Source organism: Anabrus simplex, chromosome 11 (assembly GCF_040414725.1).
Source record: "Anabrus simplex isolate iqAnaSimp1 chromosome 11, ASM4041472v1, whole genome shotgun sequence".
In the NCBI taxonomy this organism is placed as follows: Eukaryota; Metazoa; Arthropoda; class Insecta; order Orthoptera; family Tettigoniidae; genus Anabrus; species Anabrus simplex.
The window spans coordinates 106,455,926-106,482,147 of record NC_090275.1 but is presented as its reverse complement, the minus strand read 5'-3'; the positions used below and the strand labels follow the sequence as shown (position 1 = coordinate 106,482,147).

The window sequence follows — 26,222 nt, the reverse complement described above, 5'->3', positions numbered from 1 at the left end:
AAAACACCAAAACGAAATAGCAATAGTGAAAGCACAGGGAAGAGAACTACCTACGTAAATCATTAACTCTTTGAGGGCGTAATTCAATATGTTAAATGGTCAGAGATCCAATGTTATCGGTGCAAGTAGTAAGCAAAAGCTCAACAGTTGGCAGTATACAACACTTTTAAGTTTGGCTGAAAGGGGAATCCTCAAATAGATTTGTGTTATCTCCCTGCTAGTGTTTTACAAGCTGTGAGAGGCTATCATGTTCCGTAAAGCATGCGTTAAGATTTTTGAGACTGGCTTTTGCATTTTATATAGCTATTTTGCAATACGGTTAGTAAGAAGAGAGCCAGTGAGCGATAGATTGCTTCTATTTTGGACTCCACAGATGTTGATATAAGTGATTTTTCATCTGAAGAATCCGAAGATAGAAATTGAAGTAGTGAGTCTTCTCAGTGCAAGAGCAACTCAAGTGACCCAGAGAACAAAACAGCGGAGGAAAGAACGGACATGAGTAACCTAGACCCAGAACCTTCAAGTACCATTCTGATATATAATATTAATCAGGGACCAATTTTACATTTGATGTAGTCACAAAAACACACACAAAATGCTATCACTTGTGCACATTGATTTTATTTACAATTTATTTCCACATTACACACACATCAATAAACCATCATTTTGAACAACTTCCTATCACAAAGCATAAGAAGACTGTAACCAATGCATATCAATTACCAACTCAACTAAACCAATTCACATACTTCAAACACTCACTAGCATGACATCACACAAGTCTCATCAAAACAACTCCTGTTAAACAATAACTCAAATCCACTTTCGAGACTGTCACTTTATATATGTTGCCTGGCCAGGCTTCTAGAAGGATATTACACAACATACCTTCTCGTAAATTCTAGAGTGTCTGTGCCAAAGGTACGTTATTCTGAATATTACAGTGTGTTGCACAATATTGTAGTGGATTATACATCATATATACAGGTAATAATAAATGATATACTATTATGTGTTCTTACATTAAATAAACTCATATTAATATATATATATATATATATATATATATATATCAGCACGTTTCATGACATAACCTCACCAATAATAGATCGTCCATACATAACTACGGACCGAGCTCGATAGCTGCAGTCGCTTAAGTGCGGCCAGTATCCAGTATTCGGGAGATAGTAGGTTTGAACCCCACTGTCGGCAGCCCTGAAAATGGTTTTCCGTGGTTTCCCATTTTCACACCAGGCAAATGCTGGGGCTGTACCTTAATTAAGGCCATGGCCGCTTCCTTCCCACTCCTAGCCCTTCCCTGTCCCATCGTTGCCACAAGACCTATCTGTGTCGGTGCGACGTAAAGCAACTAGCAAACAAAAAAGTAGCAATAACTACGGAAGTAATAATAATACTAATAAGTGGATGTAAACACTGCATAGCCATACTTCACTAATAATAATAATAATAATAATAATAATAATAATAATAATAATAATAATAATAATAATAATAATAATAATTTGAGCTCGATATTGAAATTATTTACCCATGAGTTAAAGAATATTGTTTTCAAGTTATCTTAGTCTTCAAGGTATGAAGGCTTTCACGGCCGGTGTCAATATAATAAAAAATCTTCCGGGCTATTATGCCATGGTCCACTCCTCTCATTTCGTCCAGACGTTTCGACTACCGCTGAGGTAGTCATCTTCTGTGGCGTCATGTAGATATTCTCTCCTGTATCCCGCTGGCGACTGCGTTGGTTGCTTGGGAAGCAGCTGTATTTACATGCGAGTATGCGGCCTCCAATTGGTTCACACCGTGCAATCTGACATCTGATTGAATATCTGAAAGCACAACTTTCGATTGGGTCGCGCCGAGCAGTCTGACATTTGGTTGGGTCTCTGAGCACACGACCTCTGATTGGTTCATGCCGTGCAGTCTGTCATCAGGTTGAACGTATGACGGCATGAATTCTGATTGGGTCGCGCCAAGCAGTCTGTCGTCAGATTAGATCTCGGAGTGCACGACCTCCGATTGGGTTGCGCCGAGCAATGGATCCTCTGGTTGGTTGACTGTGATATCCCTGATCTTAGTTAGCTTCGGCCGTAAGTTATGTAAGGGGCAGTACCAGGCCTTGCTGAGCTTCAGTCCTTCCTCCTTTCTATTAAAATTATCTGGATGTTTGTGTATTTCAATTGCTTCCCTGTAGAAATGGGCGTGGAAGTGGGATGTTGTGGCCAGTATGTCAGTATCCTCGTAACGGATCTCATGCTTTCTGTCAAGCAGTGCATGCTCCGCTACTGCTGACTTGTCGTATTACTCCAAGCGACAGTTCCTTTTGTGCTCCGTCAGGCGAGTATTGACACTTCTGCCAGTCGTGCCAATATAAACAGCTCCACAGCTGCACGGTATCCTATAGACCCCCAGTAGATGTTAGAGGATCACGTGGATCTTTGGCAGAATGTAACATGTTTCGTAGCTGTCGGGTGGGGTGAAAAATGGTCTTAACATGGTGACGTTCAAGGAGCCTTCCAATACGATCCCTGACGTCCTGAATATACGGCAAAAAAGCGATACCTTTCTTCGTGGGTCGTTCTCGTTTACTGTTAGCTGGCTGTCTTCTGGGATGGAGTGCCCTCCTGACCTCTTGTACTGTGTAGCCATTGGTTTGTAAAGCTAGATCAAGATGCCGTAGTTCTTTCTCGATGTACTCTGATTCACAGACACAAAGGGCGCGATCCACCAAGGTCTTCATCATGGCACGCTTCTGGCCAGGATGGTGATTGGAATTTTTGTTTAATTATCAGTCTGTGTGTGTTGGTTTTCGATATACTTGATGCGCTAGGGATCCATCGTTCTTCCTCTTTCCCAGCACATCCAGGAAAGCTAATTCCGCATCCTTTTCCTTCTCCACAGTGAATTGTATACGAGGATGAATGCTATTCAGATGTGTAAGAAAGCCATCAAGTGCCTCCTCTCCATGTCCCCATATGTGGATGACACTTTTGTCAGATCAAAATTAGATGTATGGCTTTTCAGGTGTTTGCTCTATTAACCAGCATTTCGTCTTAGGTCTGACACTAGACTCGTCAGAGTGGGATGTGTCAGACCCTACCCACTGATGCTGGGGTGTATGCAGGTGAACTTATCAGAAGCCTATTTATGAGGCACAGTCTGATAACTGCATACGGGAGATAAAACTCCACAATGGAATTAATGCCCGCCTAGCAATTCCAAATTGAAATTCTAAATTCCCATGGAGGGAATTAGCTAATTTTGATCTGATTTTTGATATGCTCTATTGGTGGAAAAATATATAATTCCCTCCATGGGAATTTAAAATTTCAATTTGACACTTTTGTCCTTCAAAGATCTTTGTCATGGAGACAAATGTACTCATAACTTTCCTCAGAATCTACCAATTTAAGTAGTTTCTACCTCAAAAGAAATCGCTTGATCCAGTGAGTGTTTTTAGACAAAAACAAACTGCATACCTCAATTAGAACAAAAGATATGATTGCTTCAATGAGAAAAAATGTTGACAAAATGAGATGTCAAATTGAATGTGCACTCATAACTTTCCTCAGAATCAACCAATTTGAATAGTTAAAGTGAAAGAGCTTGATCCACTGAGTGTTCTTAGACAAAAATGAACTCCGTACCTTAATTAGAACCAAAGATATGATTGCTTCAAAGAGACAAAAAATTGAAAAAATCAAATAATTTGAGGAAGGCGGAAGTTAAGTGATTTATAGTACCTGATGACAAATCTGTGCATGAATACCTTTCAGTTAAAAAGAAATGAAGAAAATCAACCGGATAGAATGGCCGGACTGACTGACTTTAATTCTCATAAATTTTTTTAATATATAGATTTGTATGTTTGTGGGTTTGTACCAAATTTCCTCTTAAACCACATGACCGATTTGAACAAAACTTAGTACTGTACACATATGACTCTCTTTCTGGAATAAAACACTGTGGGGGGTGAGACACCCCGTAGCACCACTAGGGGTATAGGTGGGGAGAGGGCAACATATAAAAAATAAAATAATCAAAAATCTGTTGAATCTATAGTGTTTAGAGATTCTGATCCACTGTGTCTAAAGTCATCTTTAAGTCAATGAATAGTCTAGCTGCTAACTAGCCACCGTCAAGAGGATGCTGAACTGGTACTATTGCATTTATTGCAGTTCTATCTGTGCTTGATATCCTTCAAAAGCCATACTGTTCATTGTTTTATACATTGTTAGAGTCTAAGAAGGAAACAATTCTGTCCTGAACTATTATTTCAAGCAGTTTTGCCAATGCTGATATATATATATAAAATAACATGTCCTGACTGACTGACTGACTGACTGACTGACTGACTGACTGACTGACTGACTGACTGACTGATTCATCATTGCCAAGCTAAAATTACTGAAAATAAAGAATGAAATTTTGGAAATACATTTATATTACAGTGTGGATGCTCACTAAGGAAGGATTTTTGGATATTCTGTCACTAAGAGGGTGGAAAATAAGTATATCTACAAAAATAATTTACTGTAAGGATGTGAAAATTGGTATGTTGAATCTCCCTTAAAAATAAAGAAACATATATCTTTTGTTTTTTGAAATTTCACTTAAGGGGGTTAAGATAAGTGAAAAGTGGTTGAATCCTTATATCTCAAAAGCTGAAGATGTTACAGACAAGAAAAGTGGTACATGCAATCTCCTTTTTAAAATAAAGAAACTTTTTTTTTTGTTTTTGGAAAATGCACTTAAGGCTGGTGAAAAGATTTGAAAAAGGGGGTGAATTTTTAAAATGAGTATATCACAAACTTAATGTGTTACAGATGTACAATTTGGTATTTGGAATCTCTATTAAAAATAAAAAACAAGTAAAGTTGTTTTCGTAAAATGCACAGAGGGGGGGGGGGGGGCTAAAAGAAGTAAAAAAGGGGTGAAGTATTTAAGTGAGTATATCTCAAAAACTTAACATGTTACAGATGTAAAACTTGGTACTTGGAATCTCCTTTAAAAATAAAGGAATATGTATTTATTTTGGAAAAGCCACGGGGATGAAAATTATGAAGGAGTTGAATTCTCTTATGAGGATACTGACATATAATAAACTGAAGATGTTACAGATGTGGAAATAGGTATTTGGAATTTCCTTTAAAAATAAAGAAACACTTTTTTTTGTTTTTGACTCAAAAGAAGAATGTTTCTCACATGTAGAGTTCCATGTCGAATGTTCCAGAGTTAGCTCTGCTAATCTCCTAGCCATTTAGGTTTACAAAGAGGTACCGAGGTAAGTGAAACACAATTTTTCAATGAGATTTTATACTTTGGGGATTTTCAGATAATGTCTTGGTACAGTACTGAGGAATGATTAATTTTATTAAATCACAAAATCCTCACAAGCAAAGCTGCAGATAACAGCTAGTTATACATATTGGGCTGTAGCTCCCAGGATTAAACAGATCATCACATTTAGGGACAGGCACTACTTTGGCAATTTTGCTTATTTTTGGTACACTGCCACAATAGTGAGGGGAATTAAATAGGCCAACTGAAGCACTAACAAGACTAATTTTTCATTTCCTCAGTAGAATAATGCTTACACCATCACCATAATTTCGTAAAATGCACAGAGGGGGGGAGGGGGCTAAAAGAAGTGAAAAAGGGGTGAAGTACCGGTATTTAAGTGAGTATATCTCAAAAACTTAACATGTTACAGATGTACAATTTGGTATTTGGAATCTCTATTAAAAATAAAAAACAAGTAAAGTTGTTTTCGTAAAATGCACAGAGGGGGGCTAAAAGAAGTAAAAAAGGGGTGAAGTATTTAAGTGAGTATATCTCAAAAACTTAACATGTTACAGATGTAAAACTTGGTATTTGGAATCTCCTTTAAAAATAAAGGAATATGTATTTATTTTCCTCTCCTTCATACAACTTCCTCTTCATTCTTTCATAGCCTCCTCCTGTTCTACTTATATGGTCTAACATCCGTTATCTTCTTCTGACACTCTCTCCCGGTCCAGTCCCTCACTTGCAGCAGTGTTTTTGAATTCAGACATAATTTTAATTACTTCTTCATTATTAGCAGGTGTTAGAAAGGCAGATATTTATCTTGACCCAGAAACGCAATTCTTCTCCCATATTTACTTGTCTATATTATTATGAATTTTGTCTTTGTGTGTTCCCAAGATATCAGGGAGTAATATGAGCAGAAAAGACATCTGCTTTGATTCTGGAAAATATATATTTTTGGCACCAAGTGTTAAGTGAATTGAAATACCAGCACAAGCAATCCTAAGCTAATCAATTAATTACATGAGCAAGTAAGACACATCCGCACTCTTCTGATCTTACTGCACAATATACATCCCAGATTTGACGTCTCATAAGTTTACGGTTAATGTCATAAGAAGTTGGCAATCTTGTCATTTTCCCTCTTAAAATAACTACCACCACTAACACTACTACTGTTCATAACATAATTTTTAATACAAAAAAAAGGAAGTCTAGAGAATTTTTAATCACCCCTTCTGCGGAAGCTTGAAGCCATAAGAAGGGACAGCTGCTCCGTGTGACTGATAACATCTACTCAGGAGATGGGTGAAGATAACAACATATAGGAAAGTAACACATTTTCCCATGCTGCATGTTCACATAAGGTAGCGTCATATCCAAGGCAATATCATTCATTCTATTGTTACACTATGTGTTGTCACTGAGCAACCATTGTTATAAAGTATAATAAAGGTTGACTTACATGGATACTATAACTAACCTCTCCTTCATACACCTTCCTCTTCATTCTTTCATAGCCTCCTCCTGGTCTACTTATATGGTCTAACATCCGTTATCTTCTTCTGACACTCTCTCCCGGTACCAGTCCCTCAAGTACATCCATTAACAAGCATTTCCTCCTTGAATTGTTCCCCCTGTGGGTAGGGGTGGTAGAATAACACCCACGATATCCTCTGCCTGTCGTAAGAGGCAACTAACAGCAGCCCCAGAGGTTCTGAACTTGGGAGCATGGAACCTTTAGCTGAGTCCTGACATTGCTTCCACTTACTTGTGCCAGGCTCCTCACTTTCATCTATCCCATCTGACCTCCATTGGTCAACTCTTGTTGTTTTCTGACCCCAAGGGTATTACATATCGAGGCTTAGGGAGTCTTGCATTTTCATGCCCTTTGTGGCCCTTGTCTTTCTTTGGCTGATACCTTCATTTCTTGAAGTGTCAGATCCCTTCCAGTTTCTCTCTTTGATTAGTGTTATATACAGAATGGTTACCTAGATGTACTTCCTCTTAAAACAGTAATCACTACCACTCCTTGAATTGTGTCCTATCTAGTTCCTTTTTCTATTCTTCATGGTATGAAGCATGTTTCTTTCCTCTCCAACTCTCTTTAGTACATCTTCATTCCTCACTCTATCGGTCCAATTGATCTTTTCCACTTTTCGCCAAATTCACATCTCACTGAATGAGAGGCTCTATTTCTAGAAAATAGAACTCGGAGAATTTGAGTGGCTGACCTGATCCTGTAATCATTAAGGTGGGAATTCCTCAAGGCAGTATTATTGGACCTTTATGTTTTCTTATTTAACCCTCAACTGGTATACATCTGTGAGATGGCTGCTGAACTTTCTGGCGGCTCCCTTTGAGTACCTATCATTGAAGTGTTGGCTCCATGCAGTGAAGGTGGCATGCCATTCGCTCTTTTTGACCTTCAATAAAAGTGCGGCAAGATCGCTGCGCCGTCTGGTAGACGTATGAACTAGCTGTGTGACCATTGCTCGTGAGCCGCGTTAACCAATATTTTGTGATTATTCTGGTTTAGAATAAGATTATTATTAGAGATAGTGCTGTATAATAGTTTGTACAATATGGAGACACGACCAGGTCCATCTCAACAATCAGAACAGACTGATAAAGTTGAAACATAAACAAACTGGATATTGATATATTTAACTGCTCATTGTCAAAATTGAGAAATCACTTACATAATCTCCAAATTTGACTATTACTTTCCTGTGATTACTTATAATATAACCTGTGTATACAGTATATCTGTACATATTTTTCTACTTATATTCCATTGAACTTTCTTTTTAGTGTGTTTTGTTTTGTTTATTCTTCTCTACTGTTATGTAAAATGGTATTACCATTAATAAAGTATTAATTAATTATTCTCAATGAGTTTGAGAGCAAATCAACCAAACTTCGAAATAGGAATAGAAGAAATGATACTAAAATTGTTGGATGACAGTGATACTGATCTGGATTACTAGATAGAAAGTGGTGATGAAAAAGATTTAGAACAGGAAGCAGTTAATAATGATGAATGGGAGGACATAGAAACAGGTGAAGATGATCTAACAAGGATGAATATTGGATGTCGAAATGTAAATTGATATTTTGAGCTTTCCAGTAATTTGTTTCTTTTAACAAATCTAGGTTCTTTATAAGGAACTGACTTGCCAGAGAATTAATCATTGAAAGGTTTTTTTTTTTTTTTTAGATTTTTGAGAAAAATATGAAAGTGCACATTTTTGGTATTTTCTTCTGGATTTGTAATTATTTCTCCTAAGTTTTGCTGTGACATGCTTGGAAACATATGTTTCAAGTAATTAAGTTCAATAAATCACAACAAAGTAAGAAATTATTGTACAATTTAATAGTAAATTTATGGAGTCTGACAAACACCATGGTACCAATTGTGTTACAAATATATATGATACCAGCTGAGGGATATATAAGTGATACGAGTAAAGCCATGTAATCAGAGATAAGGCCGTTTGCAGATGAGGTATATTGTGTAGAGTAAAGATACAAGAATTTGAGCAACTGCAGACATCAGCAATGTTGTGAGATGGACGATGTTAAACTGGGTGAAAAGTCAGGTTGCGAGTTTCACTAAGAGAAAAAGTCCTCTCAGTTTTAATTACTGTATTGACGGGGGAAAGTTCCTCATGGGGACGACTGTAAGTACCTAGGTGCTAATACAAAGAAATATCACCGAGCTCAATAGCTGCAGTTGCTTAAGTGCAGCCAGTATCCAGTATTCGGGAGATAGTGGGTTCGAACCCCGGCAGCCCTGAAGATGGTTTACCGTGGTTTCCCATTTCCACACCAGGCAAATGCTGGGGCTGTACCTTAATTATTAAGGCCACAGATGCTTCCTTCCCATTCCTAGCCCTTTCCTGTCCTATCGTCGCCCCATAAGATGTATCTGTGTCAGTGCAACGTAAAGCAACTTGGAAAAAAAAAAAAAAAATCTTCATTGGGGTAATCACATAAACAGGATTGTAAATAAAGGTTTCAGATCTCTTCATACGATTATTAGAGTACTTAGGGGTTGTAATAAGGATGTAAAGAACTAAACCCAATGGCCCCAAGGGGCCATGGCCTACCAAGCAACCACTGCTCAACCCAAAAGCCTGCAGATTACAAGGTGTTGTGTGGTCAGCATGATGAATCCTTTCAGCCATTAATATTGGCATTCTAGACCAGGGTCACTATCTCACCATCACATAGCTCCTCAATTATAATCATATAGGTTGAGTAAACCTCAAACAACCATCAGATCGAGGTAGAAATTACTGGCCTAGCCAGGGATCGAACCCGGGGCGTCCAGGTAAGAGGCAGGCATGCTACCCCTACATCACAGGGCCGGCACAAGGATGTAAAGGATGTAAAGGAGAGGGTATTCAAGTCTCTGGTAAGACCACAAGTAGACTATGGTTCCAGTGTATGGGACTAATGGCATTAATCTATTTAGGCAGGAAAATATTTTTAGTCTTCGTCCCTAGCAGAGTGCAACTCCTTTGATAGACAACTACTAGTTAATTTGGTATTCCCTTCATTTCCATGGTCTATTGCTAAGTGCAACTTCTCTTTGTTGGCAATGCTAGCTCAGTGTCAGCAATGGATGGATTGTTTGCAAGATGTCATGAGAACTTTAGATGTCTGTTTCACTGATACTGTAAACCAGAGGATGTGCCAAGTAAGATGCTGACAGGTGGAACTTGCATTTTGATGGAAACAACACCAGGAAGAGGAAGAGGATAAAATAGGAATGGAACACCAAGAGTACAAAAAAAAACACCTTAATCTCTTGATACTGACTCCATACACGTAGAGAACTGTTTTTCTTCACATGCTGCCAACTTCCATGTGAGGTATAGACCCCTGTCGGCCCAACTTCATTTTGTCTTAGCTAGTATAGTTACCAAGAATGAAATGGCATATCTTTGAAAAAGATAATCTGAGCAAAACTGATATAACAATTCCTTCCTTGAATGAGTGAATTGGTGCAAATTAGTGTTTCTTTTTCTTTCAAAAGAGTTTGAAACAGTCAGATCTCTTTCTGTTTAAAAGCATATAGACTTAAATTCCTTCTGCAGTCTGCTGTACGTATCATTATATGATATTTCCTAATGTAGACTGATAGTATAAATCTTTTCACTGATACGCATGTTGATATCATCTGGTGAGTATTCCTACAATTCTACAATAAATCAGACAATAACAGCACTACGCTAGACTGAACTGAGCGAAGTGACAGTGGACGCATAACATAAGAAATAGGAGCGCATGGTGCGTGTGACCAAGTAATGGACATATAAATTATAATATTATAAGTTTTCCACCTATTCAATACATTATTTACAGTGCGTGTATTTACATTACATGGGCCTACAGTAGTTTCAACCCTACTCGGGGTCATCATCAGCCATATTTAAACAATACACAATATTTGATGAAATCCTAAAACGTTTCTATGCAGTAAGAACATTATGAATATATAATTAACACTATGATGTGTGGTTGAATTAGGCAAAGTGCTATGGTGCTCAAAATGTTGCAAATGAAAGTGAAATACAGTATTACAAGTGACATAGGTGAGCAATATATAATACAAGTACACCAAACCTGTTGAAGAGTCTGGGTATAAAAGTACAAATGAGATGCTCTATGTTGTAGATCAACTTGAGTAAAATTTTAGACACATGGTGTTTCAGATAGAATTCAGTAGGTCCTGGTAATACATTACAGTTGTGGACCGAGTGCTATGGTACTAAGACTGAGCACAATATAACGTGACACATGTAATAAAAGTATACAAGTATGTACAAATGTTTGAGTAACAAATATGTAGATGATACTGTCTAGAAGAATCTGTGAGGAGTTGATTATACACTGTACCAGCTTAAGCAGAAAATTTGATAAATGGTTTATCAGGTAACCAAGGTATGTTGATATGGCTGCAGGGTTAATTGTTGGAACTGTGTAGACTGAATACGAAGTTTTAGAATTCTTCTGGAGTTGTAAGTAGACACTGCGCGTGGTGATATTAATGGGTGGAACTCTCAGTTCATAGCGGAACAAATAGGACCTATTAAAATTGAGAAAAGCCAGGTAAAAACGCAAAGTACATGGAAAGAAGAATAGATGACAACAAAGCAAATGGACACTCACCTTGTGCGGCAGTGTGTGCAGCTTAGCTGGTAGTGTGCGACTGGTGGCAGAAGGAGGGTTTCTATCTGAAACACCATCTGTCTAAAATTTTCCTCAAGTTGATCTACAACATAGAGCATCTCATTTGTACTTTTATACCCAGACGTTTTAACGTGTTTGGTGTATTTGTATTATACATTGCTCACCTATGTCACTTGTAATATTTCACTTTCATTTGTAACATTTTGAGCACCATAGCACTTCACCTAATTCAACCACACATCATAGTGTTAATTATATATTCATAATGTTCTTACTGCTTAGAAACATGTTTTAGGATTTCATCAAATATTGTGTATTGTTTAAATATGGCTGATGATGACCCCGAGTAGGGTTGAAACTAGGCCCATGTAATGTAAAGACACGCATTGTAAATATAACTATGTATTGAATAGGTGAAAAACTTTTCTGTTTATAATTTATATGTAATCTCAGTTCAATACGGACCAACAACATGAAATTCATAACACTTGAAGTAATGGACAACAAAAGATACCAGAGTACAAGCCCTCTTTCTCATGAACTAATCGTTCCATTAACCTTGGAGTTGTGCTAAGTAAATCTTTGAACTAAAGAAAGTAAACTCGTGTCTTCATCCCGAGGTGGTGCAGCTCTTTTTAGTCACCCCCCAGTGGAGGTGAGCTGCATGTACCATTTCAACCACAAATCAGCCCTCCTGCCATTCTTAAATTTCTGGCAGTACCCGTAATTGAACCCGGGCCCCTGACGACAGCAGCTAATAACACTCACCGTTACACTTTGGAGATGGATAATCTTTGAACTACTGTTCCTGGTTCTTCCACTCAAAGTTTCCAAGGCAGTTTTCATTGCATTGTGAAACAAGCCATTCAAATACAAGAATGTCACTTTCATTCCGTATAAAATTGGAAGGTCTCTTCTCCATTAGTAAACTATGAGGTAAATACAGTCAATGAGTGTTAACTACATTCTTTCGAGTCTCTACTGTAAATGTTAGGAAATAATCCGAGCAAAACTGTTGTAACTGTGAATTTTTAAAGACATCCTTGCATTTTCTCAAGGCTCACACCTGAATTGCCTCCATCCACTAGGTAAACCAAATTTTACAGTAAATTATAATTTGGTACCAGTACTGGTGCACATTATTGCGCTTCTGACCTGGTTTGTTTAGGAAATAAGTATAAGAATAATAAGTTTATATGAATTGGTAATGATAATAATAAGAAAAAATAATTTGGTTCTATTGTAATTGCTGGATTAGGTGTTTGTGGCAGATGATCCTTCCCTTTTGTGTGTAATACCATGGCTGAGGTGTTAATTTGATAAATTTATGTCCCAGCGGCAAGGTTAAAGTCTGAATCGTGATCCATCCAAACAATGACCACGCCCAATGTAACTTAACTATTTGTGGACCTTGCCACTGGTTTGGTAGCAAGAATATTTAAATTCTATTCTTGTGTGTTGGTCTTTGTGACACAGGTATTACTTTAGAAAACATTATGTGGAAATTTGCAGCATCATGGTTTTTTACGTCATTGTGTTCCGCCTCGGCTGTACACGGGGTTCCAGTGCTTCTGTGGTGGATTCTTAATAGAAAACGAGAACTTTTAATGTGTCTTACTGGCTTGTTAAGCAGCACTCAAAGGATGGTACACTACGGTCATCAGTCCCAGTTCTGCTACACCCATCTGTTTGTTTCTGCTTCCCATCTTCATCAGGAGGCTGGGCATCAACACTTGGTAAGGGCCACCTTGACACATCTTCAGTCTTGATGTGGGAAGGGTAGGATAAAACGAAAGCTGGGTAAATATAGGAGAGGGGAAGAAATATAATCTTTGCTAATGTTCAGCCTAGCTGTTCAATCACATCAGCTCCTTCTCACAGTACATGTTCAAACAATCTTAATTAACTTATGAGCATTTTCTTTTCATTTTCTGCTGAATTGACCCAACTTTTGTCTACACTGAAGACACATTCCAGTCCATAGCTCATTCCATGTTATGAAAACTGTATTGCTCTTATGGATATATAAAACACACCACCTCTCAGGCACTCATAATTCCTCGTGATTAAGGAATATTATAATGCACTTTATATTGTATTATGAAAGAAAGAAAATGGATGGGGCATGCTTTTGTCAATGAGTTATTCAGATATCTACTGAAGCTTTTCTATTTCATAAATACATTTGCAGGGAGGAAGCACAATGGCAGGAACAGTAATCGCTTTGTTGCCTTCCTTACTTTTCCTTCTGAGTTGCTCTGGTACATGCAACGCATAATCCGTTATGCTGTGAATTGCCAACATCTTATCACTGTTGTAGAAAGCAGTGTACAAGTGGGGAGTGGTGACTGAAACATTTTATACAAAAAAAAGAGTCTGAAGCAACGAAGTGCATTGTCACCATTATCGTTTATTATATTGATGGATGAAATCATAAAACGTGTAAAACAGAGTATCAGTACTGATAAAGTGAATGCTTTGGTATTTGCAGATGATGTGGTGATTTGGGGAAAGGGAGAAAAGGAAGTACAAAGGAGACTAGACATTTAGAATGAAAATCTGAAGGAGTTTGGAATGTAATTAGTAAAAAAGAAAACTACAGTCATGCACTGTAGAAAAGAGAAAAAGAGAAGCAAAGTGAACATAGATGGAGAACAGTTAGAGAATGTAGAACAGTTTACATATCTGGGTAGCATTATTAATGGAAGTAATGGAATCAACCCTGAAATTAATAACAGACTAAGTAAAGGTACAGGATGTTATCATCAAGTCAGAGAGCTTTTATGGGATGACAAAGTAGTCAAGAGAACAAAATTAACATTATATAAACAGTATTTCATACCAATTGTAGCATACGGACTAGAAACACTGGTAACCAATAAGAGATAAGACAGTAAGATCCAAGCAGTAGAAATGAAAATTTTAAGAACATCAGTTAAAAAGACAAGAGGACATAGAATTCAAAATATTAAAATCAGAGAAGGGCTAAATATAGAACCGTTAGTACAGAACATACAGAAAGCAAGACTGAGATGGTTAGGGACATGTAAAAAGAATGGGAAAGGAACGTGTAGCAAGAAGGGAATTGGAAAGAAAAGTTAAGGGAAAGAGACCAGTTGGAAGACCGAGAAGAAGGTGGATGGATCAGATTTGGAAGGACATTAGAGAAGCTGGATTGGATGTGGCAGAAGTAATGGAGCAAGAAAAGTGGAAAGACAGAAAGGAGTTGAGGAGGCTTGTTAACCATGCCTAGGTGACTGGAGTGGCACATTGATGATGATGATGATGATGACTCCTTAACCAAGACCATGTTCATACCATTCAGCAATTTCTCCAGATCTTCCGCAGACTCTTTCCTCTTCTTGTATTATGACTTATTTTCCAAATTCTGCCTTGATTTCCTTAATCACCTGTTCTGTGTAAATACTGAAAAGGAGAGGGGACAAACTGAAGCCTCAGCTCACTCCTTTTGGGATTGCTGCTTCTTTTTCATGCCTTCAATTCTTATCACTGCAGACTGATTTTTGTACAGATTGTAGATAATTCTGATAAGCGGTCAGGGCTGTGTCATCTTCGTATTGAAAATGTTGACAACCATTGATGACAATGCCTTGGTGAAACCCTCCCAAAGCTTATTATTAAATTAATTGAAATGAATTAAAACTCACCTATCAGAGATCTGTTCCTTTGCCATGTGGTGGAGTAAAACAAATCATTGAAACTGACATGCAGGCAGTCTAAAGAGTTTCAAATTAAAATTCCTGCACATATGGCTGCAACCTTCAATGGGAGAGGATGCTAGGAAATATAAAAACAGAGATGTTTAATATATATAGTTGAATTTTATTTACAGAAATTGCAGGCGAGATAGAACTTGGAGCAGTCTCCTAGACGTACGCTACTACTTGCGGTCCCAGACTGTACTCCAGCTCTTGGTTGTTGTACAACATCATCAGCTGAAAAGAAAAAAAAATGTATATAATATTTCATCCATACCATGTTTACATATTTTTTATTTCATACTATGATGTAATTCTAAATACTTTCCACATTGTTTGATTAGGAATCATCTAATCAAGAAGTAAGTATAAATAACCACCTAATCCTGTTACATGTCCTGTAAGTGTTAATTTATATTCAATTTTGCCTGAGGCAATGATAAAGTATCTATTAGGTGGTTATTTATACTTACTTCTTGATTATAATCATCGATACGGTCATGAAATGGACAACTTGTAATAGGAATCATCTCCTATTGGTTGGAATTCACTTCACTGTAATGTGAATTATCGAGCACGTTGCTGAATTTTATCTCCACCTGACTGCAGCATCGTACCTATCTACACACAATAAATGATGTCTCTGCATTTCCAGATCAAATGTAATAACTTTCCAGTCGCTCAGACACACAACAATTTCAAATGCAAATTAAAACACTATAAGCATACCCGTAAAAATTACATATATACAAAGAATGCCGTTTCATTACATGGTGTTGGTCATTTCCCATGCAATCAGTTTTTACTCACATATGGTTCATATTATCACCTAACTCCATTTCATTGACAAGTTTACAATATGGAAATTCTAAGTTCCCATGGAGGGAATCAGATTCTTTTCCACCAATAGAGCATATAAAAAATCAGATCAAAAATTAGATGGATGGCTTTTCCGGCGTTTGCTCTATTAACCAGCGTTTCGTCTTAGGTCTGACACTAGACTCTTCAGAGTGGGATGTGTCAGACCCTACCCACTGACGCTGGGGTGTATGCAGGTGAACTTATCAGAAGCTTATTTATGAAGCACAGTCTGATAACTGCATACGGGAGATAAAACTCCACAATGGAATTAATGCCCGCCTAGCAATTCCAAATGGAAATTCTAAGTTCCCATGGAGGGAATCAGATTCTTTTCCACCAATAGAGCATATAAAAAATCAGATCAAAAATTAGATGGATGGCTTTTCCGGCGTTTGCTCTATTAACCAGCGTTTCGTCTTAGGTCTGACACTAGACTCTTCAGAGTGGGATGTGTCAGACCCTACCCACTGACGCTGGGGTGTATGCAGGTGAACGTCCGTCCGTCGTCCATGAGGTCATTTCATTCCTCCCGAAGGGGAGGCGGGCCATCAGCTGAACAAAGCAGCTCTTCGGCCATGAGAAAGAAGAAAATGTAACTGTAAGACATAATAAGAGAGTATGTATCGTACATACGTAAAGGACCGGGTTATAGCTGTGGCGCAGGGGGCCGTGAACCGCAAAGGGGCCCACAGGGCAGACCCACACCACACACACCGGGGCGGACCCCAACTGGGTACATATTTATTGAGGGAGGAGGTGGTATATCTCGGGCGCGCAATAGCAGAACATAAAAGTGTTACAGAAAAGAGACAAATATTCACAAGTATTGTGGAGGAATAAGGAGGGGGTTCGAAAAGGAGGCATAAGGAGAAGGACAGGGGTAGTATTGAAGAAGGAGGTAGTACAGATTAGTCGTGAGATTCGTAACGGAAGTGGCCAGGAGACGAAGAAGGTCTAAGATGGAGAGTGGCGGAAGGCGGAATGGAGACTGGGGAATTGGGGGAGGGATGGGTGTTGGCGGGGGGATGGGTGGCGGCGGGGGGACGGTTGGAGAGGGAGAAGGAGGAGACGTGGAACGAGTAAATCCAGCAAGCCGCGGGGGGGAGCGAGAACGCTCCACCCGATGGAGACGTCCCCGAAAACGGACGCCGGTGGTGAGAAGTCGGTCGACATCAGCAGGGGAGGCGAGGCGAAGGCGTACCATAAACGTCGGGCCATCGGCGTTGAGGATGCGAAATACCCGGCGGACAGGGAGTCCCTCCTGTTGCAGTTCTTGAAGAATATCCTGGTCCAAAACGTCAGGTGCAATCCCACGGACGACACAGCTCGGTGGGACAGATGGCGGAGAAGTCGATGTAGAATGGGCGGCAGGGCCTTGAGAGACAGACGAAGCTGCGAGAGTATCATCCAGGTGAGTTGCAGGTGACGAGTGAAATGTAGGAATGGACGGAGTGCAGGAGGTCGGGGCGGTGGACATGATAGGGGAGGAGTGACTGTATGTGACGGTAGAGGGAGAAGTAGACGGAACACAAGAAGGGACAAAAGAAGGGGAAGAAGAAACGGAAGTTATGGTGGTAGTGGCGACAGTAGTGACGGGAGGAGTGGTGGACACGGGAGAACAAACGGTGGTTGTGGGAGGCTGCGCTAGGGAGGGAAACTTAGTTAAGAAATCAGGATCGGAGGCGAGTTGCTCAAGAATATGGGCCGGAGTAGGAAGAACGGTATGATCAGAATAGAGGAGGTATAAATAGCCGGAGCGGAGAGCGCTATGCGCACAGGCGGATGAACTGAAGAACACCACGATGTCCGGTGAAGGTTGTCCCGAAGAGGCATCTTGAAGGCGCAAGACCACAGAAGTGGGAGTATTGTTATCACACAGCCATTGGCGAAGTTGAGCCAGAGTATAATGAGTGTCCACATTTTTAACTAGACAGGAGTTAGACAGCATGGTGAGGGAAGGCGACAGCCAACGAGGCGTCTGCCCATGTGATTATTCTTGGGCCGACTAAGCCGCAGCAAGAAAGAGCGCCACCCAGCCGAAAAAAATATGTGGACATGCGTAGTGCTGGAGTATGCAGGTGAACTTATCAGAAGCTTATTTATGAAGCACAGTCTGATAACTGCATACGGGAGATAAGACTCCACATTGGAATTAATGCCCGCCTAGCAATTCCAAATGGAAATTCTAAGTTCCCATGGAGGGAATCAGATTCTTTTCCACCAATAGAGCATATAAAAAATCAGATCAAAAATTAGATGGATGGCTTTTCCGGCGTTTGCTCTATTCTGATTTTTGATATGCTCTATTGGTGGAAAAGAATCTGATTCCCTCCATGGGAACTTAGAATTTCCATTTGGAATTGCTAGGCGGGCATTAATTCCATTGTGGAGTTTTTTTAACTCCCGTATGCAGTTATCAGACTGTGCTTCATAAATAAGCTTCTGATAAGTTCACCTGCATACACCCCAGCGTCAGTGGGTAGGGTCTGACACATCCCACTCTGAAGAGTCTAGTGTCAGACCTAAGACGAAACGCTGGTTAATAGAGCAAACGCCGGAAAAGCCATCCATCTAATTTTTGATCTGATTTTTGATATGCTCTATTGGTGGAAAAGAATCTGATTCCCTCCATGGGAACTTAGAATTTCCATTTGGAATTGCTAGGCGGGCATTAATTCCATTGTGGAGTTTTTTTAACTCCCGTATGCAGTTATCAGACTGTGCTTCATAAATAAGCTTCTGATAAGTTCACCTGCATACACCCTAGCGTCAGTGGGTAGGGTCTGACACATCCCACTCTGAAGAGTCTAGTGTCAGACCTAAGACGAAACGCTGGTTAATAGAGCAAACGCCGGAAAAGCCATCCATCTAATTTTTGATCCAAAGTTTACAATATGTAAACTATACTGTACATATATGCACGTAATTTGTTGATTTATTTATTGATGTCTTTATTTGTGGCGAAGTTAGGGCTCTTGGGGCCTCTCTTACACTTAGCCACATTATGCGGCTTGATAATGAATACAAACTTAACATTCAAACTTAATACACTGTATATAATATAATAACATTACTTAATATAGACTAAAACTAAAAGAACTACATCCTAAGTCTAAAATGAGCAAAAAAGTTCAATATTAACTACTCTATGTGGAATTCATATCATTTAAGTGATTTGATAGAATCTGAGGATGTTCTTGTAGAACAAAACATGTCATTCTTTGTACATAAAATGTTAATTTTACAGGTATGCTTATAGTGTTTTAATTTGCATTTGAAATTGTTGTATGTCTGACAGACTGGAAAGTTTTTATTACATTTAATAAGTCAACAGTGGAAAATATGGTTTCTTTCTTAACAAAATAACAAATTTCCAGTTCAAGTAATCTGCCATCATCACCGTGTTGACTAATGTATAGGGTAATCCACTTACTACAGAAAAGTGTTGCATATATTACAGTTTCAACTTTTGATTAAGTTCCCACCTTTCAATACTTTTATTTTGCCCTACACATATATAGGACTAAGACATTATACACATATGCAAATTTAGGATGTTTCCTCTCATTATGAGAGATCTTCAGCTAAAAAATATGTCTAAAATGGCTGTGTTAGTTGTTTCAAAAATAGTTCCACTTGCGTATGTTATTGCTGGTTGTGTAACTGTTTTATAGTGTTTTAATTTTCTGGCTATTGAGAGACCTAATTTTTTCACTCAGGGAGTTAATGTAAAAGTTTTGGAAAAAGCAAAAAACTTGATAATAGTGTTTTTGGATTTGGGAAAATCATATGACAGGGTGGAGAGAGGAAAAATATGGGAATGTTTAGAATAACATTACATCCCAGAAGCACTAATTAAAAAAGTTTAGATGTTGTATGATGGTTGCGAAATTAACGTGCAAGTAGGAGTTCTCTTTCCCCATTTCTCTTCATTTCACTCATGGATACTGTTATAAAGAAACTCAAAGAAATAGATAAGGAAGATCTTAATGCATTTCTTTTTTTGCTGATAATGTTGCCATTTGGGGAGAAACTGAGAGAGATGTTCAGGGGAGTTTGGATCTTTGGAACACCAAGTTTAAAGAATATAACTTAAATGTGAGCAAGAGAAAAACAGTGGTAACGAAAGTTAGCACGACAAATACATCTTGTACGCTCACCCTTAAGGGTGAGAAGATTGAATGTGTGAATAGCTTGACATATCTGGAGAGTACAATATCAAATTACAGAAGTGCCAAGAATGAAGTGTTGAACAGGGTGCAAAAAGGATCCAACTTCTTCCATCAAGTACGGAACATAGTATGGGACAACAGAGCTCCTCAGAGGACTAAACAGGCAGTGTTTAAGACTTATCTTCTGGCCAACATGACACAGAGTCTGGAGTGTTGCATCATAAAAAGAGAAGTAAGTCAACTGCAAGCTGTTGAAGTTCCTTAGATCAGCTGTACAGAAAACAAGGAAGGACAGAATCACGATTGATCAGATATAAAGCGACCTGCAGGTCAAACTGACCTGGGAAGAAAGGCTGAGTGTTGCAAGGCTGAAGTGGCTAGGACATGTTATGCCGATGCAGGCAACTCGAACACCAAGGAAGTATTTTGAAAAGATTGTTCTGGGACAAAGACCAATTGGACGCCCTAGATAAGGGTGGTTAGATCAGATAAGAAAAGAGAGAAGAAACATGGGATGCCCTAGAGAGTAATGAAGCATACCAGGACCATAATAAATGGAGGCACATTGTTCTTAAACATTCTACCGAGCTTGCTGGAAGAAATTCATGATGATGATGATTATGATGAGGGGTCTTTTTTACTTTATGTGTTCTTGGTGATATATTGTGCGCTGGTCAGTTTATTTATTCTATAATGCCATGTCTGCTTTTCATTTAGGTTATGCCTCCGTAGCATAATGGTTAACACTATTACCTGCCATTGTCGGGGGCCAGGTTCGGTTTCCGGTACTGCCAGAAATTTAAGAATGGCAGGAGAGTTGGTATGTGGTTAAAATGGTACATACAGCTCACCTCCATTGGGAGTGTGCCTGAAAAGAGCTGCACCACCTCGGGATGAGGACACGAGTTTGTCTGGCTCTCTTGCTGAATGGTCAGCAAAGTTGCCTTTGGTTCAGAGGTCCCTGGGTTCAATTTCTGGACAGTCCAGAGTTTTAATCTTAAAATGGTTAATTCCATTGGCCTGGAGACTGGGTGTTTGTACTGTCCCCAACATCCCTGCAACTCATACACCACACACAATTCTATCCTCCACCGCAGTAACAGGCAGTTTCCTACACACAGCAGATGCCACCCACCCTCGTCGGAGGGTGTGCCTCACACCGGTTGCACCAGGCTAGAAATTGTAGGATATTCTGAGGTTGAGTAAATGGAGTGTCTAGCAGTTCCAACTTCTACAGCCTCATAAGACATCTACTTTGGGATAACAAAATACCCGTGAGAACAAGATGACTCCGTATAAGTCATACTTTGTGCCCATTCTCACATACAGTTTAGAAACATGTACCCTGGAAGAGAGAGAAGTTAGTAAATTGCAAGCATGTGAAATGTTCTATGAACTACCCTCCAAAAAACACACAAGGACCATGTAAGGAATGATGACATCAGAATGGAATTGGAAGTAGACTCGATAGAAGAGAAGCTAAGTACTTCGAGATTAACATAGTACGGAGATGTAAAGTGAATGCCTGGCACAAGAACAGTGCATTCATGCTTAGAAAGAACAGTTGAAGAAAGAAGGCCAGTGGGAAGACCTAGAAAGAGATGGCTACACCAAATGAGAGAGACTGTGTAGAGAAGAGGAGGGAACTGGGAGTCAGTGGTGACAGAGAAAGCATTTCTGGACAGACAATGATGGCGAAGGCTTGTTCAACACCACCCTACCCGGTACGTTCGAGAGGTTCTGTGACGATGATGATTCTGAGGTTAATTTTCTGCGCTACAGTGAAACCTTGATTCTCCATTTTGAAGGGACCGCTGAGAAAAACGTACAATAGGGGAAAATGGAAAATCCAGGAACGAATTAAAACAATCAACAATTAAACTAAACAACATAAAACTGAAATATGTATAATTATAATCTTATAAACACCCCTAAACAAACCAAACCAAACCAAACCACATCAAACTTCAGCCGTAATGGACCCTTGCCTACCAAGCGATCGCTGCTCAGCCCGAAAGCCTGCAGATTATGAGGTGAGAAATCCTCTTGGCCATTATTCCTGGCTCTTTACACTGGGGTTGCCATCCCACCATTAGATAGTTCCTCAATTAACAGTAACCATGGAGGCTGAGTGGACCTGGGACCAGTCTTCACATCCAGGTAAAAAATGCCTGACCTGACCAGCAATCGAACCTGGGGTCTCTGGGTGAGAGACAGGCAAGCTAGACGGCAGTGCTGGCTTCAAACATTAATTACCGGTACATGAGTCAAAAATCTTGATACTTCACATTCAGTGTTACCGGAGAAACTTCATCAGTTTTCTGTGAAAACTTATTTCAGGTCAGCAATTTTAATCAGCCAAACTCATTTAAAAAAAACCTAACAATGCCCAGCCAAACAATAATTGACCACAGGTAGTTTTTAATTCTTTAATCTAACGAAATAAAGCACATTAGATACAAAAACACCCAACACGATGGCAAAAATCCCTTCTTTGTTTATCTCCCATTGTAATTTGGTCACCAGTATACTGTTAGTAGTAAGTCTCTGGATATCTTGTGCTACATAAATTAAGCCTACATCAATTTTTAAAGGTTATGTTGAACTCAAGAATATGGTTTCGAATTCAACTATCGATTCTCAAAAGTTCTCGAATGCATTGTATTCCGTTCTGCCTGTTACTTATCATAAGCAAATTGGAAAGAGAAAAATATCATCAAAACTCCAGAAATTTTCGTTATTCTCGACCTTGAGCTCAGCTGGAAAGCATGCTCATTGCACAAGCTAGTACAAGTAGAAAATTATACTATATAAACATTTTAAATGTTACATAGCACATATAAAACTACTGTAGTTTTTATAACAACATTTTAATGCAAAAATGTAAATGTCTTATATTGGGATCAAAAAGAGTAATAGGCAATCCCAAGACCTCCCATGGCTTTATGTATATAATGTGCAACATCTATTCTGGTCTCGAGAACATTATCGTGTCTGATCATATTAAAATACTAGATTTGTGTAAAGAAGGAGCAATTTCAATTCCTGTCTGAAAGCCCAGTCACTTTATAGTGCTCTGAGAGAAGTGCCGAAAAACTGTTTTGGCGATACAAACGAAAAAAGTCAAAAATAAATTTTTTTTTTTTTTTGCTATTGGCTTTACGTCACACCGACACAGATAGGTCTTAATGCGACGATGGGACAGGAAAGGGCTAGGATTGGGAAGGAAGAAGCCGTGGCCTTATTTAAAGTACAGCCCCAGCATTTGCCTGGTGTGAAGATGAGAAACTACGGAAAACCATCTTCAGGGCTGCCGACAGTGGGGTTCGAACCCACTATCTCCCGAATACTCTATACTGGCCGCACTTAAGCGACTGAAGCTATTGAGCTCGGTAACATAAAAATCTAACCATAGACGTAATGTAGATGTTTACAAGTACGAACATTTGACAAAATTCATTCCATCTTCAAGTAGAGCTGTCAAAATGTGCTCTGTCTCCTACCAACTGTTGTGGCCACTCTCTGCTTTATGATTTCTGAGAATTTCTTAAACAATATCAGCGAAATGCGATACTAAGATGGTCCCTTACGCAAGTTCACTGCGATTGCTTTTCCAGTAAGCTACAGTACTTGCTCCAATTATTGCAATGACGGGACGTTGATGCCAAGATCCATAGGTATGCTGTAATCATCCTTCCTTGAGACACTGTTCCTTGAAAAACACTTGAACAATGATTTAGCATTGATGGTTCTGAAATTTTTGGACGGTTGATCTGGGAAATGGTTTCTTCAAGGAATGGATAATGCAGGATTTTTACGACATGATTTACTTACGATAGTCACAGGACTACGCGATTTCATCAAATAACCCGGGAAAATGTAGTTTGGGAGCAGATAATCAAGGTTCCACTGTATTTCCTGTAGTGATTTAATTTCTTGTCAGATTTCCTGAACAAAATAAGCCTCTTGCAATAACCTCTGTGGACTTTAAGAGGCCTATGACTGTCTCCATGGACCTTCAATATTGAAAATCTTAAGAAATTTTGTACTCCACCTTAACCAGCACAAAATCAAAAGGCAAGTTCAGAGAGGAATTTCCTGAGCCATTCCTCATAAAATCAGGGTTACGACTGGGAAATTGCCCATCACCACTGCTGTTCGACTGTGTCTTGGAATGGAAAATTCTAAATTCCCATGGAGGGAATTAGATATTTTTCACCAATAGAGCATGTCTTGGAATACATAATCAGAGAATGGTACAAGGATAATCCGAAGAACATAAAAATTGGAAGATCCGAATGAAACATAAGTTTAAAAATTTTTTAATGATTATCTAAAAATATTAAAATTGTAGATGTATAAAGAAAGTGGTAAATAATGGTTCAGGTGATTTTTTGTTTGTGGAGCCAAGTAATATACATGACACTGAATATCTCGAATTTTTTATATCACGAAGTATTTTCAGTTCGACAAGCACTTTGAGATAGTGAAGTTCAACTGCAGTGCTCTCCCTAGGACCTTGCTGTTTTAACAGGCTGCCCAGCTAACATAGCCTAGATACATGCTAGTCAACGATATTAATACATATTTGAGTCATTGCGTGTTCCAAATTAAAATATAAATACTGTAAAACTGTTTATTTAAATGACAAATCTTCATTATTGTCATCATTATTGCATCGGAGTTCAAATGTTTAGCTTGACATAGTGGTGTGCGCGAGCGGTGTCTGGATTAGCGTGGAATCGCACAAGAGCACTTGATTCCTCATAACGTCACAAACCTGTATGGCATTCCACAGCAACCAAGTGGTACTCCGGTTGTTACATGATTATGAACAAGCAGTAGAACACTAGAAGTTCATAATACTCTGTTATGTCTTGTTCGTGATAACACTAAAATCAATTTTGCAATTAATGTTTACCTGCTGCCTGATATTACTGCTAACGCCCTCTGTGGATCAGTGGTAGTGTGTCAGCCTTCGGATCCCAAGATAGCAGGTTCAAACCCGGCAGACGTAGCTGGATTTTTGACGGGCGGACCGAAGTTCATTCGACACTTCATGTCGTACGATGTCAGCAAGTAAAAGATCTCTGGTGAAATATTTGGTGTTTACCCGACAAAATTCACTAAAATTCAGCCTTAGATCCTCAAGAGAAATTTGGTTTACTCTGCCATTTAGTGGGCTTAGAGTAAGACGGAACGTTGAAATTGATGTGCAGACAGGCAGATGGCATCAATTTGAAATGCTTGCACACGGTAGCCAAGGCTATATTATAATAATAATAATAATAATAATAATAATAATAATAATAATAATAATAATAATAATAATAATTATATATATATATATATATATATATATATATATTTATTTATTTTTTTACGAGGGATTGTGGAAAATCTTCAAAAAGACACTTGTGAAGGGTCCGCACTCCACAAGTGTGTGGGATTCTTACCCACTAAAAACCACACACCCTTTTCCCACGATGTGAGTCATCACCCCGGAACCGCTCTCGCATTACTTCAGGGTGATATCATGCTTTGTCTTTCAGACGTCTTCTTTCTTCATTTCTCCTTTATGAACGTTCGTATGCTTCCAAATCCTTCTTCTTCTGACGAAGGATGTCCTCCACATGTACTGCCACGCGATCCCAGGATTCCTGGTTTTGCAGCATCACCGAAATAACATTATCTGTTGTCAATTCTCCTACTTCAGTTTCCACACATCTTCTCTGAATCGTCCGATGGCCGCAAAAAAAAAAAAAAACCACATCATCATCATCATCATTATTATTTTTCATCGTTAGGAGCTCGATTGAACCAGCTTAGCTGATGTGTTAGCCCTCTTCTCCTCCCAAAATCTCTTCATCCTCTCACTGAGCTTCTTCCTTCATTCTTCTGTACAAGTTATAGTGGCTCTGGTGTTGTGTTTGTCTTCAAATTGGTGATTGTTGATTTT

General features: G+C 38.9%; 1 protein-coding gene across 8 annotated transcripts in view; it reads right to left on the bottom strand.

The window, feature by feature from the left end:
- Positions 1-15,336: 15,336 nt before the first annotated feature.
- The window catches only part of LOC136883163 (1-phosphatidylinositol 4,5-bisphosphate phosphodiesterase), a 219,185-nt gene continuing 208,299 nt past the window's right edge, over positions 15,337-26,222 (bottom strand). For all 8 annotated transcript variants that reach the window (XM_068229634.1, XM_068229637.1, XM_068229635.1 and 5 more), the window contains one exon: positions 15,337-15,467. In XM_068229634.1, coding sequence (XP_068085735.1) covers positions 15,399-15,467 — 69 coding nt within the window. In that variant the 3' untranslated portion in view covers positions 15,337-15,398. The remainder of the gene's footprint in view (positions 15,468-26,222) is intronic.